Source organism: Microcaecilia unicolor, chromosome 4, assembly GCF_901765095.1.
Source record: "Microcaecilia unicolor chromosome 4, aMicUni1.1, whole genome shotgun sequence".
Taxonomy (NCBI): Eukaryota; Metazoa; Chordata; class Amphibia; order Gymnophiona; family Siphonopidae; genus Microcaecilia; species Microcaecilia unicolor.
In genome coordinates this window covers 371,717,487-371,738,536 of record NC_044034.1, presented here as the reverse complement: position 1 = coordinate 371,738,536, position 21,050 = coordinate 371,717,487, and the positions used below count along the sequence as shown (strand labels likewise).

The following is a 21,050-nucleotide window of genomic DNA, read 5'->3' as shown; positions in this document are numbered from 1 at the left end:
TTTAAATAAGACACTAAATCGACAGATTTAGCTCTAACCCTCTGTATCATGAAGGGCTGCCTGTCAAGATGACACAATATTGATATATTTTATATATTATTTACATCTGTAACTGACACGATGCTGCCATTACCTACATTGTGTATTTTATTTATTTATGTGTTTATATGTTTTTATTATCAGACCCCTGAGGCAGGCGCCGAAACACGGCCCGTGTCGGGTCTTCGGTTAATAAAGTACTCCTGTTGTCCTAGTCTTGAAGGCCCAGTGTTGCTTTTTTGCTTTTGGTTTCTCTAATTGTATACTGTACTACCCTCTCTGTCTGTATTACCTCCTTAGCATGCCCTGATGTTACCTTTACCCAGTCAGAGTCAGGGTAATTGAAATCACCCATTATTATTGTGTTGCCTCCCTAATTTCTGATACAATGCTACCCATCCACAAACTCTATCCACCCTATCACTATGATGTAATTTGTACCCTGGTATGACAGTGTCCCATTGGCTATCCTCCCTCTACCAGGTCTCGGATGTCTATTATAGCTAATTTTTCATTTACTACAATATATTCTAACTCTCTCATCTTATTTCTTAGGCTGGCATTCACATATAGACATTTCAAACTATGTTTTTTGTTCCTATTTACATCTTGTTCAGCAGTTGACAGTGATATTGTGCAATCTTGAAAATCTGTCTGCTTTTTATTTAAAGACACCTGCAGGTCTACTATGCTCTCTATTGGAACCTCGCTATCAGGATGCCCTATTTTCCCTGTTTTGGTGATATCTTTGAAAGAAATCTTATTCTGAACCATGCGCTTTTGAGCGACTGTCGGCCTTCCCCTCTCACCAACTGGAAGATAATCATACATGTGATACTCAAAGCAAAAGTCTGGATAGCACTCCTCTTGCTGCTGGACTGCTGTCTACATCTTAGTATTATAGAGTTGTTTAATTAAAATAAAGAGCCTTAAGATTATATGGTATAATATGCAATTTATTTAGTGTTTGCTTCTCAGAAACGAATAATGAAAACTGTCCTCCTGTTGTCCTAATTAGAATAATTGACTATAAACAAAGAGTGGGTGGGAGCTGGGGAGGGGGTTAGGAATGAGGACTGAACTAGGCCCTACTGTGCCTTCTAGAGTCTATCTGTTAATGATGTGGCAGAAAACTCAAGTTTTAAAACTAAGGAGAAAAGGGTATGGAGACTAGTTAATAAAGTTTGCTCCTTTTTAAAAGTTTTATAACTGTGTTTATCAATAACCTACAATTCCTTTTTTAAACCAAACCTTTAAGTTAGCAAGCACAGAGCAAAATAAATGTCACTTACTCAGAGAAATGTCCTCTTCTCTCAGAACTTGTCAGAAAGAAAAGGTAACAGTAGGTATTTAGAAGCATTATTCTTGTTTTAGACATTCATAAACTGGAACTTGACATCCATTTCCTGACTTTACAAAGTCAGGATATTTCACGCCTAAAACTACTGAACGTGCATCTGGCAAGGAGATGTGTTTTAGGTGGGACTTGGGTTCGCTAAAAATATGGTTGTTCATTCCCCATTGCAGAAGAGGAAGGGTGTGTGTCCATGTCCATAAAGGTTGACACTGGAAGTTAGAGCTGCTACTTGCAATGTCCAGGAGGCCCCTGTTAGAAGGGTAAAGGGTATGATACATACCTGTAGCAGTTGTTCTCCGAGGACAGCAGGCTGATTGTTCTCACGACTGGGGTTGACGTCCGCGGCAGCCCCCACCAACCGGAAGAAGCTTCGCGGGACGGTCGGCACGCAGGCCACGCCCACCGCGCATGCGCGGCCGCCTTCCCGCCCGTGCGCGACCGCTCCCGCCAGTTGAATGACAAGCAATAAAATATGAAACACACAACTCCAAAGGGGAGGAGGGAGGGTAGGTGAGAACAATCAGCCTGCTGTCCTCGGAGAACAACTGCTACAGGTATGTATCATACCCTTTCTCCGAGGACAAGCAGGCTGCTTGTTCTCACGACTGGGGTATCCCTAGCTCTCAGGCTCACTCAAAACAATAACCCAGGTCAATTGAACCTCGCAACGGCGAGGGTACAACAGAAATTGACCTACGAAGAACAACTAACTGAGAGTGCAGCCTGACCAGAATAAATTCGGGTCCTGGAGGGTGGAGTTGGATTTACACCCCAAACAGATTCTGCAGCACCGACTGCCCGAACCGACTGTCGCGTCGGGTATCCTGCTGGAGGCAGTAATGAGATGTGAATGTGTGGACAGATGACCACGTCGCAGCCTTGCAGATCTCTTCAATAGTGGCTGACTTCAAGTGGGCCACCGACGCTGCCATGGCTCTGACACTATGAGCCGTGACATGACCCTCAAGAGTCAGCCCAGCCTGGGCGTAAGTGAAGGAAATGCAATCTGCTAGCCAATTGGAGATGGTGCGTTTCCCGACAGCGACCCCTAGCCTGTTAGGGTCGAAAGAAATAAACAATTGGGCGGACTGTCTGTTGGGCTGTGTCCGCTCCAAGTAGAAGGCCAATGCTCTCTTGCAGTCCAATGTGTGCAACTGACGTTCAGCAGGGCGGGTATGCGGCCTGGGGAAGAATGTTGGCAAGACAATTGACTGGTTAAGATGGAACTCCGACACCACCTTCGGCAGGAACTTTGGGTGAGTGCGGAGCACTACTCTGTTGTGATGAAATTTAGTATATGGAGCATGAGCTACTAGGGCTTGAAGCTCACTGACCCTACGAGCTGAAGTAACTGCCACCAAGAAAATGACCTTCCAGGTCAAGTACTTCAGATGGCAGGTATTCAGTGGCTCAAAAGGAGGTTTCATCAGCTGGGTGAGGACGACGTTGAGATCCCATGACACAGTAGGAGGCTTGATAGGGGGCTTTGACAAAAGCAAGCCTCTCATGAATCGAACGACTAAAGGCTCTCCAGAGATGGCTTTACCTTCCACACGATAATGGTAAGCACTAATCGCACTAAGGTGATTCCTTACTGAGTTGGTCTTGAGGCCAGACTCTGATAAGTGCAGAAGGTATTCAAGCAGGTTCTGTGCAGGGCAAGAACGAGGTTCTAGGGCCTTGCTCTCACACCAAACGACAAACCTCCTCCACTTGAAAAAGTAACTCTTTTTAGTGGAATCCTTCCTAGAGGCAAGCAAGACCCGGGAGACACCCTCAGACAGACCCAACGCAGCGAAGTCTACGCCCTCAACATCCAGGCCGTGAGAGCCAGGGATTGAAGGTTGGGGTGCAGCAACGCTCCGTCGTTCTGCGAAATGAGAGTCGGAAAACACTCCAATCTCCACGGTTCTTCGGAGGACAACTCCAGAAGAAGAGGGAACCAGATCTGACGGGGCCAAAAGGGCGCTATCAGAATCATGGTGCCGCAGTCTTGCTTGAGCTTCAGTAAGGTCTTCCCCACCAAAGGTATGGGAGGATAAGCATACAGGAGGCCGGTCCCCCAATGAAGGAGAAAGGCATCTGACGCTAGCCTGCCGTGTGTCTGAAGTCTGGAACAGAACAGAGGCAGCTTGTGGTTGGTCTGAGAGGCGAAAAGATCCACCGAGGGGGTGCCCCACTCTCGGAAGATCTTGCGTACCACTCGGGAATGGAGCGACCACTCGTGCGGTTGCATGACTCTGCTCAGTCTGTCGGCCAGACTGTTGTTTACGCCTGCCAGGTACGTGGCTTGGAGAAGCATGCCGAACCGACACGCCCAACGCCACATACCGGCGGCTTCCTGACACAGGGGGCAAGATCCGGTGCCCCCCTGCTTGTTGACGTAATACATTGCAACCTGATTGTCTGTCCGAATTTGGATAATTTGGCAGGACAGCCGATCTCTGAAAGCCTTCAGTGCGTTCCAGATCGCTCGGAGCTCCAGGAGGTTGATCTGCAGATCCTTTTCCTGGAGGGACCACAGACCCTGGGTGTGAAGCCCATCGACATGGGCTCCCCATCCCAGGCGAGATGCATCCGTCGTCAGCACTTTCGTGGGCTGCGGAATTTGGAATGGACGTCCCAGGGTCAAATTGGTCCGTATGGTCCACCAGAGCAGTGAAGTGCGGCAACTGGTGGAGAGGCGGATGACATCCTCTAGATTCCCGGTGGCTTGGAACCACTGGGAAGCTAGGGTCCATTGAGCAGATCTCATATGAAGACGAGCCATGGGAGTCACATGAACTGTGGAGGCCATATGACCCAGAAGTCTCAACATCTGCCGAGCTGTGATCTGCTGAGACGCTCTGGTCTGCGAAGCCAGGGCCAAGAGATTGGTGGCCCTCGCTTCGGGAAGGTAGGCCTGAGCCATCTGGGAATTCAGCAGCGCTCCTATGAATTCCAGAGACTGAGTTGGCTGGAGATGGGACTTTGGGTGATTTATCACAAACCCCAGCAGCTCCAGAAGTTGAATAGTGCACTGCATGGACCGGAGGGCTCCTGCCTCCGAGGTGTTCTTGACCAGCCAATCGTCGAGATATGGGAACACGTGCACTCCCAGCTTGCGTAGGTAGGCCGCTACCACCACGAGGCACTTTGTAAACACTCGTGGGGCAGAGGCGAGCCCAAAGGGCAGCACACAATACTGAAAGTGCCGTGCGCCCAGGCGGAATCTGAGATACTGTCTGTGAGCTGGCAGTATCGGGATGTGAGTGTATGCGTCCTTTAAATCCAGGGAACATAGCCAATCGTTTTTCTGAATCATTGGCAGAAGGGTGCCCAAGGAAAGCATCCTGAACTTTTCTTTGACCAGGAATTTGTTCAGGCCTCTCAGGTCTAGGATGGGACGCATCCCCCCTGTTTTCTTTTCCACAAGGAAGTACCTGGAATAGAATCCCTGCCCTTCCTGCCCGGGTGGTACGGGCTCGACCGCATTGGCGCTGAGAAGGGCGGAGAGTTCCTCTGCAAGTACCTGCTTGTGATGGGAGCTGAAAGACTGAGCTCCCGGAGGACAATTTGGAGGCAGGGAGGCCAAATTCAGGGCGTATCCGTACCGCACTATTTGGAGAACCCACTGGTCGGAGGTTATGAGAGGCCACCTTTGGTGAAAGAATTTTAACCTCCCTCCGACCGGCAGGTCGTCCGGTACGGACACTTGTAGGGCGGCTATGTTCCCATGGATCCAGTCAAAAGCCCGTCCCCGGCTTTTGCTGTGGAGGCGCAGGGGGCTGCTTAGGCGCACGCTGTTGACGGGAACGAGCGCGCTGGGGCTGTCCCTGTGCCTGACGAGGCCTTCGGGCCGGCTGGTTGTACCTACGCTTCGCAAAAGAGTAGGGTGCAGCCTGCCGAGCCCGGGCAAAACGCCCGCCCGCGGGGGCGGGTGCTGAAGGCGCCCGGTGGGAGAGCTTGTCGAGAGCGGTTTCCCGCTGATGCAGTTGGTCAACCATCTGCTCGACCTTCTCGCCAAAAATATTATCCCCCCGGCAAGGGACGTCAGCCAGTCTCTGCTGGGTGCGGTTGTCCAGGTCAGAGGCACGCAGCCATGAGAGCCTGCGCATCACTATACCTTGGGCCGCAGCACGAGATGCCACGTCACAGGTGTCAAAAATCCCCCTGGACAGGAACTTTCTGCACGCCTTCAGCTGCCTGACCACCTCCTGATAAGGCCTGGACTGCTCCGGCGGGAGCTTATCGACCAGGTCCGCCAGCTGTTGCACATTGGTCCGCATGTGGATGCTCATATAGAGCAGGTAAGATTGGATGCGGGTCACGAGCATGGAGGATTGGTAGGCCTTCCTCCCAAATGAGTCCAGAGTGCGAGACTCCCGCCCCGGGGGCGCCGAGGCGGTATCCCTCGAACTCCGTGCTCTCTTGAGAGCAGAATCCACGACCGCTGAGTCATGGGGCAACTGGGGCCGCATGAGCTCTGGGTCAGAGTGGATCCTGTACTGGGACTCTGCTTTCTTGGGAATGGTGGGGTTAGTTAGTGGTCGCACCCAGTTCCGAAGCAGCGTCTCCTTCAGGACATTGTGCAGCGGTACCGTGGAGGACTCTCTAGGTGGTGATGGATAGTCGAGGACCTCGAGCATCTCGGCCCTCGGCTCCTCCACAGAGACCACGGGGAAGGGAATGCTTATAGACATATCCCGCACAAAAGAGGCAAAGGAGAGACTCTCAGGAGGTGAGAGCTTCCTCTCCGGTGAAGGCGTGGGGTCCGAGGGGAGGCCCGTAGACTCCTCTGAGGAGAAATATCTAGGGTCCTCCTCTTCCCCCCACGAGTCCTCATCCTCGGTATCGGACATTAGCTCATGTAGCTGAGTCCTGTACCGGGCCCGGCTCGACGTCGAGGCACCGAGGTCTCGGTGTCGTCGAGCGGTGGACTCCCGCGCCGGCGGGGACGGAGCTCCCTCCATCGACGTCGACGGGGACTCCACCTGCGTGGCGGTCGAGACCGGCACCGCAAGCGGCGGCGGTGTCGACAGCCCCGGCGCCGGGCTAGAGCTCGCCGGCGCCACAGTCATCGGCGCCGAGGGGCACAGCCTGGCGCATCAGCCCTTCCAGGATCCCCGGAAGGATGGCTCTGAGGCACTCGTCCAGGCCCGCTGCCGGGAAAGGCGGTGGGGCCGGTAAGGGTGTCGGTGCCAGAAGCTGCTGGGGGCCAGGAGACGGCACCGAGGTGCCGGAACCCCGACGCGTCGGTACCTCCACCACCGACGGAGATCTCTCCTCTCTGTGATGACGCTTCGGCGTCGACTCCTCTTCAGGGTGCACCGAGGGCTCCCGGTGACGGCGCTTCTTATCTTTTTTCCGGTGCACGTCACCGGCGCCGGAGGGCATGGAGGAGGAGGAGGTCGATCCCCCTCGGTCTCGAGGTACCGGGTCCGACAGGGTTCGGTCCCGTGGCTCACGAGCTGAGGGAGTGACCGGGGACGACTGCCCACGCGGCCTCTCAACCCCACTCTCACACGGCGGGACCGGCGGGCCGACGGGACCTGTTCTCCTGGGGTCGCTGCCCTCGGTGCCGATGTCTCGGGCATCGATACCGGTACCGAAGAACCGGCCTTCGATACCGATGCCGTCGAGGTCGACGTCGAGGGGCCGGCGCAAGTTCCAAAAAGACGGTCCCGCAGAACTTGCCTCGCAACCTGAGTCCGTTTCCGGAGACCGAGACACAAAGCGCACGACTTGAGATTGTGCTCCGGCCCGAGGCACTGGAGGCACCAAGCGTGGGTGTCGGTCTGCGAGATCGGCCGGCTGCAGCGACCACACTTTTTAAATCCACTCGGGACCTTCGAGGACATCGACGGAAAAATCGCGTCGGCGAAGTCAAAGTCGGCAATGGTGGCTAAAATCACACCACGAAAAAATCAATCGACCGAGCGGCCACTAGGCCGCAACGTGGCGTCCCCGCTAGTAAGCGAGGGAAAAAGGGAACGCGTGCTCCACAAGCGCGAAAAATTTCTTTTTTTTTTTTTTTTTTCTTTTTAAACAAAACAAACAAAATGAGAGGGAACCGAACGGTCCAAGCAACGATCCGCGTAAACGCGGTCGAAAATCCGGCGGCTGAACAGAGAGAGAGGCAATTGCACAACTCTCTCAGTCGCGGGAAAAAAGTAACTAGCGGGAGCGGTCGCGCACGGGCGGGAAGGCGGCCGCGCATGCGCGGTGGGCGTGGCCTGCGTGCCGACCGTCCCGCGAAGCTTCTTCCGGTTGGTGGGGGCTGCCGCGGACGTCAACCCCAGTCGTGAGAACAAGCAGCCTGCTTGTCCTCGGAGAACTATCTGTACTTACCCTACATTAACGGCCAATCTTAACAAAGGATAAGTGCAAGGCCTGTGTGGTTCATACAGGGAGTGTGCCCAGCATCTATCACAGAGGTCACATACTGTACTCACTCCAACCATAACCCCCTATAACCCCAAACTTTGTGGTGATGAACCCCCCAAAACTCTGTTTCCCCTTCTACCCTGTCCCACCCCCAAGAGGTCTAATTCTCCTCCTAAGCACCCCAACAAAAGTTCTGATCCCCCTCCAGACACCCCTATGCTTTCTGATACCCCAACTTATAAAATCTTGCCCCAGATAAAAGAGCTGTAGCCTTACCCCTGCCAGGACCTATCCGCACGGTAGATGTTTTGTCAGTGTTCCCAGATAGCAGCGATCTTGGAGCCAATCCCAGGCAGCAGTGAAGGGGGACTACTTTCGCTCAAGAAAACTTACACAGGACATCTACAGTGTGGGCAGATCCTGGTGGGTTACAGGTGGCCAGTGGCTCTTTTGTAAGGGGCAGGGTTTTGTGAATGAGGGACTGGGAAACGGGAGTCAGGTGTCAGCAATATAAATATTTATTTTGTTATTACACATCATCAATGTTCGCCTGCTGTTTCACCATCCATACTTTGGAGGGGCATGTAGCAACACAGACATCCAATTTATCATGCATTTCTAAAATGCAATTCCAAACATGCAAATATATAAATAAAGAAACATATATTTAATTGTTACCATTGAATTCCTCAATTTCCAGATCTGGTGCAACCAAATAGTACTGTTCACAAAGCAGCTTTGCAGTTTCATATGCATCTGTTCCAAGATAAAATATACAATTCTTTACCAAACTTACATTTAACAATTCACAGGGGAAATATTATACAGAGACATTTAAATGCTTAAAAGATTAACAAACTAACCAACCTTTTCCACAAATGGAGAGGCTACCGAATTGTAAGGAGGGATACTTAAAAGTAACATTAGGAAACAAATACTTTGCACAGACAAGGTGGTGGGTGCCTGGAATGCTCTTCTGTGGGAGGTGGAGGGGACAGAATTCAAAAAGGTTTGGTGGGAGATCCCTATCTGGAAGGAGGATGAAATAAAAGTACAGAGCATTTCCACTCAAATCAAAGCTTAACTGACTTTCACTGGAATGGCAGGTACAAACCTAGCCACCTTTCTGTCATCATTCACAATCATTTTATTTATTTAGATTTGGCTCGTACCTTTAGTCAGAGCTTAGTTACACTAGATATTCTCCTGTCTCTGGAATGCTTCCAATCTAAGAGCCCTGTTTACTAAGCAGTGCTAAGGGTGTGTTAGCGTTTTAAGCGAGTGCCAAACACTGTCGCTCACAGGAACAAATGGGCGACTCTAGCATTAGCGTGCACTAAAAACGTTAGCACGGCTTAGTAAATAGGGCCCTAATTTTGTACCTGAGGCCATGGAGGGTTAAGTGACTTGTCCAAGGTCGCAAGGCGCATAATCTCCTTTGTCCTGGAAATAAAGAATGCCTGTTTCCTGCTATTTAGCATAACTAACCTGGAACTATAACAGACCATAAGGCTTGAGTTATTCTGTAGACTTCAAGCTCATCTGTCAAGTACTAGGGGACACCCAGAATTCCAGTGGCTGTATTCGGCACACGTTAAGAGCTGTCTCGGCCACTTTCTGCAAGTCTAACAAAGGACACTGTGATAATTCAGTGTGAAGCTTAAATATGATTTATAAATGCCATTTACCACCCCTATAATTTTCAACTCTACTGTCACTGCAAACAGAAGCCTAATTTCATATTTGCGGTAAAAGCAAAAAAACCCAAAATACTGGTTAGTACTACACAGTGTGCTCAACTTAAGATACGTGTAATGTGCCGTGTAAATAAACTATTGAATGTTTACTTATCTTATGGAGTTGCTACACGCTTCCAACAAGAGACTTTTTATTACGGACCAAGAAAGGGATCTGGGTGTCGTCGTCGATAACACACTGAAACCTTCTGCTCAGTGTGCTGCTGCGGCTAAGAAAGCGAATAGAATGTTGGGTATTATCAGGAAAGGTATGGAAAACAGGTGTGAGGATGTTATAATGCCGTTGTATCGCTCCATGGTGCGACCGCACCTTGAGTATTGTGTTCAATTCTGGTCGCCGCATCTCAAGAAAGATATAGTAGAATTGGAAAAGGTGCAACGAAGGGCGACTAAAATGATAGCGGGGATGGGACGACTTCCCTATGAAGAAAGACTAAGGAGGCTAGGGCTATACAGCTTGGAGAAGAGACGGCTGAGGGGAGACATGATAGAGGTATATAAAATAATGAGTGGAGTGGAACAGGTGGATGTGAAGTGTCTGTTCACACTTTCCAAAAATACTAGGACTAGGGGGCATGCGATGAAACTACAGTGTAGTAAATTTAAAACAAATCAGAGAAAATTTTTCTTCACCCAACGTGTAATTAAACTCTGGAATTCGTTGCCGGAGAAAGTGGTGAAGGCGGTTAGCTTGGCAGAGTTTAAGAAGGGGTTGGACGGTTTCCTAAAGGACAAGTCCATAAACCGCTACTAAACGGACTTGGAAAACTCCAAAATTCCAGGAATAACATGTATAGAATGTTTGTACGTTTGGGAAGCTTGCCAGGTGCCCTTGGCCTGGATTGGCCGCTGTCGTGGACAGGATGCTGGGCTCGATGGACCCTTGGTCTTTTCCCAGTATGGCATTACTTATGTACTTATATTAGCCACACTGCAAGTGTCTTCAGCAAAGCGCGAATTGTTACTGTTTTATATGAAAGGTTATCCATTTGATTTATAAATGGTAAAGAACTGCTCAATGCTAAGAACTTTTGTTGTTGATATTCCCCTGGTGAATAAAGCCTACTATATCCAAAACAAGAACTCCTCAGAAAAAAAAATCTTGGAAGGAAATTTGAATATATCGGAACTGTTGGAAGTTTCTTTATCTGAACATTCTGAAAGAATGACATTATTTGTTCAACTAGTTTTCCAACAAGATATTGAAGCGATAAAAAAAATATATTTCCGAAAAATGAATGATTTGTTTTATGGTAAAACAGTACGAATATATCAGGATGTTACAAAGCAGACACAAGAACTTAGGAAATTGTTTCTGAGTATGAGAAAAGAAACTTTAGATATAGGTGCTTCGTTCTTTTCGAATTATCCTAGTAAGTGTGTTTTGAAATATCAAAGACTCAAATATATATTTTTTCTGCCAGAGCAGTTAAGAGTGTTTCTGGATTCAAGGAAATCATCTGCGGCAGCTAACAATTGATTAGAAGTAGTTGAAATAGGTATGAAAATGCGTGTTAAGCCTATTCCTGAATTTATACCTGTTTAGATTTCCCTTTTTATGTTTCATGCCCCCCTTTACATGCTCATTTGTGATTTAAAGAAGACAAACAATATAAGATTATAAATATTTTCTAAGGATAATTTATCCTAATATTTTACTTTAGGTCTGATTTTCTGTAACAAGTTTTTCTTGTGATGTTAAAATTTTGACATTATAAATAAAGAATTAAAAAAAAAGAACTTTTGTTGTTCTAAAGTTTTTTGTATTCTAATGACATTTTGTAGGATGTGGTTTAGCCACCAAATGGAGTAAAATGCCAAAGTGTCATTTTGAAAACAAGCTGACAAGACTTTTATTTAAAACGTTTATATCCTGCAATATCTATGATGCTGTGCATCCACCAATAAAACAATAAAACACCAAATCATAATAACGTTATAGAAGATAAGCTGTCCATGAATGCCCTTCCCCAAACTCCTTCCAAAAAACCCAGAGATCAAATTCATTCAAAAGCTGTAATAAACGAACAAGCCTTCAATTGCTTCCTAAAATGTAGATAATAAGTACATAAGTACATAAGTAGTGCCATACTGGGAAAGACCAAAGGTCCATCTAGCCCAGCATCCTGTCACCGACAGTGGCCAATCCAGGTCAAGGGCAAGCGGTAGAGAATTCCACAAGACCACTCCCGCAACCCCAAAACATTGCTGCTCTATAGGTCTCTAGTCTGATCTGGTGAAAAGAACACACAACAGATTATTCGCCGAGGATAAAGAGCGGCCAGGTTGATAAGACTGGAGCACGGAGTTTCCTTATACGCTGCTCTGTAATAAACCAGAGATAAGCTCTTGAATTCTCCATGAGATTGACAACCGAAGGAGATTTTTCAACCCTGGTGATAAGTGATCAAATTGAGACCATCTCAACAACACATTAGCCACTGCATTCTGTGAAACCTGCATTGACTAAAGGAAACGACCCAGGTCTCCCTAAATAATCAAACAGTGGCATAATATAATCTTATACCACTATCCTAAACTCTTGGCTCAACACATAACACAGTCTCCTCACCAATTGCAGCTTTTAAAAAAACAAAACTCGCTTTATAAGCTGCAGCAATTGTGATTTAAATTTGATTTAATTACTTAATATACCGCTTAATACGGTTACGTGAATGCCAAATCCATAATCGTTCCTAAATAAGCTTCTCTCAAAATTGGCAACAGAACCCCAATATTGATTTCTGAGGGAAAAACAGCAGCAGAGCCACCTGATAAAAACTGAAATTGTGTTTTTTTCTATATTCAACTTCAGTTGAAATGCATTCATCCAATTTTGGATTTATTCCATACAATGTGTCTGATATGCTGGATTGTTTGACGAGTTGTATGTTTGACACATTCTCCCTAAAAGAAAAACAAAATGATAAACCATCAGCATAAATCCTAAAAGAGACTAGAAAGGAGCCCACACATCGGTTGGATATAAATATTAATCAACATTGGCGGTAAAGCTGAACCCTGAGGAACTCCCACTCCAATTTTTTCCCATGTTGAAAAAGCCTTGCATTTCTCAACTCAAAACTTCAGATGATCAAAAAACCCCCCAAAACATCTAAATACATTCCTTCCTATCCCCAGAGCTGACAAACATTCCAGCAAAATCCCATGATTGACTGTACCAAATACTGCTGAAATATCTAACATTACCATAAGGTACTCAATCCCCCAGTCAAAACCCTGTCTAAGATCTTCACAACTAGAAATCAGAATTTCTGTTGAAAACTGGTGTCTAAATCCAAACTGACACTCATTCACTATCATTATGTCCAATAAAAAATCCTGTAACTGCACTAACACCTACTTTTCCAATATCTTTATCTAAAACTTGATATACTGCCCACCTCCAAATCCTTACTCAAAGCCCACCTCTTCAATGTCGCCTTCGGCACCTAACCACTATACCTCTACGCAGGAAATCTAGACTGCCCCAACTTGACATTTCGTCCTTTAGATTGTACGCTCTTTTGAGCAGGATCTGTCCTTCTTTGTTAAACTGTACAGCGCTGCGTAACCCTAGTAGCGCTCTAGAAATGTTAAGTAGTAGTAGTAGTCTAGGCAGTTTACAAATTCAATATGTAAAAGAACTCCATTAACATAGGAAACACTTGCCACATCTACACCAGAAGGTCAATCATTCTGACACATTCAATCATTCCTACCACTAACAATACAATATGGTCAGTGCAAACTTAGGACCTCTTTTACAAAGCTGCGGCAAAAGCGGGCCAGTACTGGCATCGGTGTGTGTTTTACATGCACGCCGAGACCCTCTTTTACTGCAGCTGGTAAAAGGGAAGTATTGTCTTCCTGCAGGAAATGGCCATGCGACAAATAAAGCACTTGTGGCATGGCCATTTCGGGGGGGGGGGGGGGGGGGGGGTTCTTGCCACCACGTGAGGGCTCCCAAGTTAATCTGGCGGCCAGTGGTAACCGGTACGCTCCAAAAAAAATAAATTTTTGTTCTGCCGGAAATGACGGCGTGCTAGGGGTGGCAAGTACCACCGGGCTGCTGTGGTAGCCCAGCAGTACTTCCTGTATAGTAAAAGGAGCCCTTAGTCTCCTATCTTCTGGGACTACAAATCAAAAGCCAATTTGAAAAAAAAATGTGTTTTTAGTAGAACCTTAAATTTCTTAAACATATACAGCAAAGAAGAAACTGGCCGATAACTCTCTGGCCTCATCGCGTCCAACTTGTCACCTGAACTAAGAGAGGTTAACCAAACCAGCAATGATCTCAGTAATATCCTTCTCCAACAATTTTAAGACCTGTGGAGAACACACATCTACTGCGTTAGTGGTTCACCTCAAGCCCTTAATCACCTCAACCAACACGAACAAAATCAATCCAATGACTCAAAATACTCTCCCGATCAACTTGAGCCAAAGGACATTCCTCCACAGGCAAGGTTTCAACTAACAAAGCCACCTTTCTATAAAAAGCATCAGCAAATTCCTGACAAGACAACAGAGTCAAATCCATCTGTAAACTGGAGGGCTTACAGTCAGTTCTCTCACAATGGAAAACAATTCTTGTGTTCCCACATTGTTTTACGAAATCTTCTCATCAAAACAATATTTTTTTGCTGCAATAGTCACTTTCTAATATAAATCTAACCCCTCTCTTTACAGCTCTGTTCTTTTTCCTGGACAGCAAATTCCTTCGAAAACCAAGGCGTTACATGACACCGCTTGACACAACTCTGTGTTAAAGAAGCTATCTGATTCAAGACTGAAGACAGTGAATCGTATCAACTGTCTACCGCTCAATTCAGTGGAAACATCTCCACTCCTCTCCATACTTTCTTTAACAATCTTCAAGGATCCCATGATTGAAAAGTAATCAAGGACTCAGTATTACTACTTTGCACACTCAACGGTAACCAACAAGTGATAAAACAGTGATCTGACCAGCTCACAGGAGTCGCACTCAATTTAGAATCCCTCAATTTTTCACATTCATGGGGAACCCAGTGCTAAATCATGCAGAGAATGTAACCCAGCTATCCCCAAGGAAATATTGGTTCAGATTTGAAAGCTTTTTGTTTCAGTCTCACTGGAGCCTTCATTGTAGAAGCAGATTATCCCCTCTGAAATTGCATCCTCCCTGATGGGAAAGAAGGCATGCATTAGCTACCAATTGCTGGACAGGTGGAGAGAAGTTCACTGTATGTTGGCAGATGGTCTTTTATACATTTTGAGCTTTGTTCTTTAATTCAGAACTGGCAAGTTTCCCTTGAAATAAGAAGTCAGTGGGCATCTCTTCTTTAATACAGAATAAACACAAGATTTGGCAGTTAAGCTTTGCTTGCAGATCCATGCTGTTTCTTGGCAACACCAGAGTAAATCTCGCTTGCCTTACATTTGCCAGTCTTTTTGGGATGGTGTGACAGCTACAGTATAAGAGGGATAATTGGCAAGTGGGCTTCACAACTTTATAGAAGACGTTAGACTGTAAAGTAAAGCTTCTGACTTTTGTGGAGTGAACTGTTTATACCATCTCATCTCAGTATCTAAGGCTGTTAGTAGCAGAAGATATGTTAATGGTAAAAGCTCCTTGAATCTGTTTGCTTTTTTCCCTCGGGGCCTGATTTTAGTTTTCATACTCAACATAACAAGCTTTTATGCAGCAAAGCATCCTGAGTCATCCAAGTGGCACAGTAGATATGCTGCTTTCTAGTTTGCCACATAACTAGCAGAGCAGTCCTTAAAGGATTTTTATTGTAATCTAAACTTGATTCTTCTCTGACTGAAACTATTTACGAAGCAAAGGGAAGGGAAATGAGACTTGATATGCCGCCTTTCTGTGGTATTTTGCAACTACATTCAAAGCGGTTTACATATATACAGGTACTTATTTTGTACCTGGGGCAATGGAACACAAGAACTTTCCAGAGTTGGTGTAGAGGAGTTTCTAAAAACCCATTAGTGGCGCTGTAGAAAGAAGCTGAGAAGATAAGCACAGAGACATTATTCAACATGAAATCTCTTCCATTTATAATTATTTTGAAGCTGCTGACAGTAAATCTGTAAGATAGTAATGGCAAGATAGACCTTTTGCACTTATGTTCTCAAGACCCACATCCTATTTCTGATAGCTGCGATGTGAATCGCAAGTACCCAGAAGGATTCCAAAAAGTGCGTATATTTCTCGTTACTCGTTCCTAGGAATAAGCAGTGATTTTCCCCAAGGCTACTTGGCTAATAATTGTTCATGGACTTCCTTCCAAGAATGTGTCTAAAGCCTTTTAATCCAACTGTGCCATTCCTCGTCACAATCCACTCACTTTTTTTTTTTAATTTATAGAAGTCTTTATTAGATCTCTACTGAGAGACAATACAGCAGGAAATGATGCAATCACAAAAACATCAACTAATACAACGCCACTAAACAATCACTATAACAAGAGCAAGGAAACAAAATAATGCCTGTCTGGACTGATAACAAATACTGGTGGTTTGTGTGTTGGGTCTGTGAGTGCTCTCTGGGAACTGAGGAACCACTGGGAGTGTGGCCTCCAATAACCTAGAAATCACTGGGGATAATCTGGAGAGTAGGAGACTCGCCCAGAGGTGGTTGTGACCCAGTCGGTGAGTGCTAGTGTAGAGCACAAGCGACAGGTGTAGGTGGACCTGAGCTGTGCTGGAGACAGACCCTCTAAGTGGCTGCGGGATAACCCCAGGCAGGTGGCTAGGTGTTTTGTGATAATGTGGCTGGATATTCAGCACTTAAAGCGCCTAAGCGATATCAGATAAAGATATGCAGTATGATTTGTCTGGTTAACCTATGCGGTTAAGTGCTGAATACTGACTCTTAACCACTAAGTGCCAGCTCCGCCCCTGGACTGCCCACAAATTATCTGATTTTCACTTTAGTGGTTAGTTCCGATATTCAGCAGATAGCCCCGAACAAACTATGAACCTGAAAATTTATCAACATCAAGATACAAGAAATATTGTAAAGCATGTTACAAAAAAAAAAAAAAAAAAAAAAAAAAGAGAGCCTCAAACATAATGAAGAAAAAAAGTGTTTTCCTACCTTTTACCACCTCAGCTACATTACATGTAGGGTCAATACTTCCAATGTGCTTAGGATGGGCTGGATTTGGGTCTCCACCGAAGAGAAGAGCTAAAGATTAAACCAGAAAACACTTGCACTGAAGAGAATCCAACATCACTGTGCTTTGGATGAGATGCTACCCTGATTCTGGCTTTAAAAAAATCCTCTTTTTTAAACAAAACAACAAGTAACACACAAAAAACCAGCAAGACAATCAAGAGTACTATTTTGTTATATAAACCAACAATACTCCTGGCTTGTACTTTTCTATTTCAATAATTTTTATTAGTGAACAAACAATCCACAGCCCTATTACATTTCTGTATCTGTAACCCACATTTTCTTTTTATAATTCCCCCCTAATACCATGTACACCCCCTCCACTCTCGCTGCTAGATTCCTAAACTTCCATAATACTATTGTTTTACTCAACCCCAAACCAAATGCCTTCACCCTCCCCTTCCCTCCCTGTTAAACCTAGGAGTAAAATCAGTCTCTTCCATGTTCATAGTGATAGTATCTGAGGATTTGAAGGCGATGAAACAGTGCGACAAGGTGGTGGCCGTAGCTAGAAGGTTGCTAGGCTGTATAGAGAGAGGTGTGACCAGCAGAAGAAAGGGGGTGTTGATGCCCCTGTATAAGTCGCTGGTGAGGCCCCACCTGGAGTATTGTGTTCAGTTTTGGAGGCCGTATCTTGTTAAGGATGTAAAAAGAATTGAAGCGGTGCAAAGAAAAGCTACAAGAATGGTATGGGATTTGCGTTACAAGACGTATGAGGAGAGACTTGCTGAACTAAACATGTATACTCTGGAGGAAAGGAGAAACAGGGGTGATATGATACAGACGTTCAAATATTTGAAAGGTATTAATCCGCAAACGAACCTTTTCCGGAGATGCGAAGGCGGTAGAACGAGAGGACATGAAATGAGATTGAAGGGGGGCAGACTCAAGAAAAATGTCAGGAAGTATTTTTTCACGGAGAGAGTAGTGGATGCTTGGAATGCCCTCCCGCGGGAGGTGGTGGAAATGAAAACGGTAATGGAATTCAAACATGCGTGGGATAAGCATAAAGGAATCCTGTGCCGAAGGAATGGATCCTCAGGACTTTAGTCAAGATCGGGAGGCGGGGCTGGTGGTTGGGAGGTGGGGATAGTGCTGGGCAGACTTATACGGTCTGTGCCAGAGCCGGTGGTTGGGAGGCGGGGCTGGTGGTTGGGAGGCGAGGATAGTGCTGGGCAGACTTATACGGTCTGTGCCTGTGCCAGAGCCGGTGGTGGGAGGCGGGGCTGGTGGTTGGGAGGCGGGGATAGTGCTGGGCAGACTTATACGGTCTGTGCCCTGAAGAGCACAGGTACAAATCAAAGTAGGGTATACACAAAAAGCAGCAAATAAGAGTTATCTTGTTGGGCAGACTGGATGGACCATGCAGGTCTTTTTCTGCCGTCATCTACTATGTTACTATTATTTGACTTTCTGCTGCCAGAGTGAGAGACTCCCAAAATGGGGACCATCTGTGTTGAAATTGCTGCTTCCTCATTTGAGGGAGATTACGGGCTATTGGCTTGTATTTTTATTAGTTGTTTTAAAAAGCCTCATGTTGACTAGAGAAGGATCCTGTTTCTTTGAAGGCTGGGGCTTGGTCTTCTGCAATGGCATCTAAACACCCATAAAATTCTTAGGGTGATACCCAATGGCCAACTGAAGAGCAGCACTCGACTTATGACAGAGCAACTAAGTCAAGAATGCAGCCAAGAAAACATCAAGAAACTGACCAACTACACAATAGTGACTTTTATGTTACATCTTTCATATTAGTCTGCATATCTGCAGGAAAATCACATGTTTTCCCATGTGAGCACTTCAGTATTGGAGTACAATATCAAGTAAGAATCTTCCTCATCCCACAGACAACCCTAAAAGACATTTTCTTTACAGATCCATCAGTCAACATCTCTTGAATACTGAGGCACTTCTCAAGCCTGTGGGTACTTTTACCCAGGTGTTCTGCATCAATTTGCAAGAGCAAGCTCCGAATATACTTTCCGTACAGACCAGTACAGATCTGTATCTGCTTTTTCTGTGACTATTTTTCCAACTATTTTTCCTGGTTTTACCCTGCCTCAGGGACACCTCCTAGAAAATGCACACTCAATTTTAAAAATTCCTTTTAACTCAGGTAAACTGCTTTATGAAAGTAATGCTAAACCAGGCTGTCCCCACTGTGTCTGGAATATCATCATTGTTGATGTAATCACACTGATCACTTTCAGTATAGATCATATCTATTCATTTTATTTTTAAAGGTAAAGACTTCAAAATAAGTTAACAGTTTCCCGCCCCTAGTCCTGTGGGATTGGTCAATTTGAAGGTGATTTTAGAAGCATGTAACAACGAGGCCATGTCCTACAAGGCTGGTTCCATGGGGCCTCAATATGTCTGTCCGACCTCTCGACTCAACTGCTTCAAAATACAATCATAACGAGTCTATGATTGTATTTTGAAGCAGTTGAGTCGAGAGGTCGGACATACATATTGAGGTCCCATGGAACCAGCCTTGTAGGACATGGCCTCGTTGTTACATCATAACTGGAGGAGTGGCCTAGTGGTTAGGGTGGTGGATGGTCCTGGGGAACTGAGTTCGATTCCCAACACAGGCAGCTCTTTGTGACTCTGGGCAAGTCACTTAACCCTCCATTGCCCCATGTAAGCCGCATTGAGCCTGCCATGAGTGGGAAAGCGCGGGGTACAAATGTAACAAAAAAAAAAAAAATAAGTATCTAAAGTTTTGGTGAAGGATACAACTGATTTTTTCTGGCCAGACTATGACACACAGGCAGCTTAAGACACCGCCAGCAACGGAGATATAATTGCTGATAATTACGGCGTTTATTGAAGTCCCTCTCAAATACTTAAACGGAGGCAGATCACCGTCAAGGACTGTGCCCATTGAGGATCCTCTCGACTATTTAAACGTTAAGTGCCTATTTCTTTGATTAATTATAATGAAGATAGCACAAACTTAAGTGCACCAGTATTAAAGAGTCTAAATATTTTAGTATTGAATGATTAGAGCACATTTGTTATTTTGGATGTGTATGAGGTTTTAATTGGAGAAAGTGATGGGATCAACTTACTCAGTTCTGAGATTTGTGAGGGAAGAATCCATATATTGAGTAGTATTTAATTCGAACACGGGTGTTTTTCCAAAAAATGTATATAAAAAATACACCTAAGAGAAGTTCTATGATTGAGAAATTCGTCCACCCTAAGAGGCATTACGTAACAGTGTGGTGCCCCGCGTGGGTGAGTTTATAACTCTGAGAACATCTCTATCATATATAAAAACTTTTTTGATTTGTCACCCAGAACTGTACTAGGTCAATCCCTTCACTTACTTATCTCCTTGTTAGATTTATCTCTGGTGTTATACCATTAGTTTTATATCTTTTCCAGAGATACAATTGGGAACATTTTTGACTATTTGGTTCTCATTAACAGAGGCATTTTGGTAGACCAGTTTGTTATTTGTGCTGTCCGCATTAAGAGGCATAAAGATGATGAGCTCTCAGATGTTACCTTCTTAACATGAATGTATTTATTTTATTTTTATTACATTTGTACCCCGCGCTTTCCCACTCATGGCAGGCTTAAGGCGGCTTACATATTGTATACAGGTACTTATTTGTACCTGGGGCAATGGAGGGTTAAGTGACTTGCCCAGAGTCACAAGGAGCTGCCTGTGCCTGAAGTGGGAATCCAACTCAGTTCCTCAGTTCCACAGGACCAAAGTCCACCACCCTAACCACTAGGCCACTCCTCCACTGTTGCTACTATTTGAGATTCTACATGGAATGTTGCTATTCCACTAGAAGTCGGCCCTTGCAGATCACCAATGTGGCCGCGCTGGCTTCTGCTTCTGTGAGTCTGACCAGGACGTCAGACTCACAGAAACAGAAGCCTGCGCAGCCTTGTACATGGAATGTTGCTAGTGGAATAGCAACATTCATGTAGAATCTCCAATAGTAGCAACATTCCATGTAGAATCTCCAATAGTATCTATTTTATTTTTGTTACATTTGTACCCTGCGCTTTCCCACTCATGGCAGGCTCAATGCGGCTTACATGGGGCAATGAAGGGTTAAGTGACTTGCCCAGAGTCACAAGGAGCTGCCTCTGCCTGAAGTGGGAATCAAACTCAGTTCCCCAGGACCAAAGTCCACCACCCTAACCACTGTTAGTATTAGGTTTTTATTATGTATGTAATATTGTAATCCACTGGAATATAATTTACAGCATTACTCCACCACAGAAAAGCTGCTGGGGGAGCAGCTGTATATTTGAGGCAGTGGAGGGTGAAGTGACTTCCCTGAGGTCACAAGGATTGTCAGCAGATTCTCCATATAGTTGCTTA

At 45.7% G+C, this 21,050-nt stretch overlaps 1 protein-coding gene across 1 annotated transcript in view; it reads right to left on the bottom strand.

Annotated features, from left to right (window-relative positions):
• The window catches only part of PDK3 (pyruvate dehydrogenase kinase 3), a 108,144-nt gene that overhangs the window by 28,751 nt on the left and 58,343 nt on the right, over positions 1 to 21,050 (bottom strand). Inside the window, 2 exon segments of the mRNA XM_030202367.1 lie at positions 8,441 to 8,518; positions 16,619 to 16,708. Coding sequence (XP_030058227.1) covers positions 8,441 to 8,518; positions 16,619 to 16,708 — 168 coding nt within the window.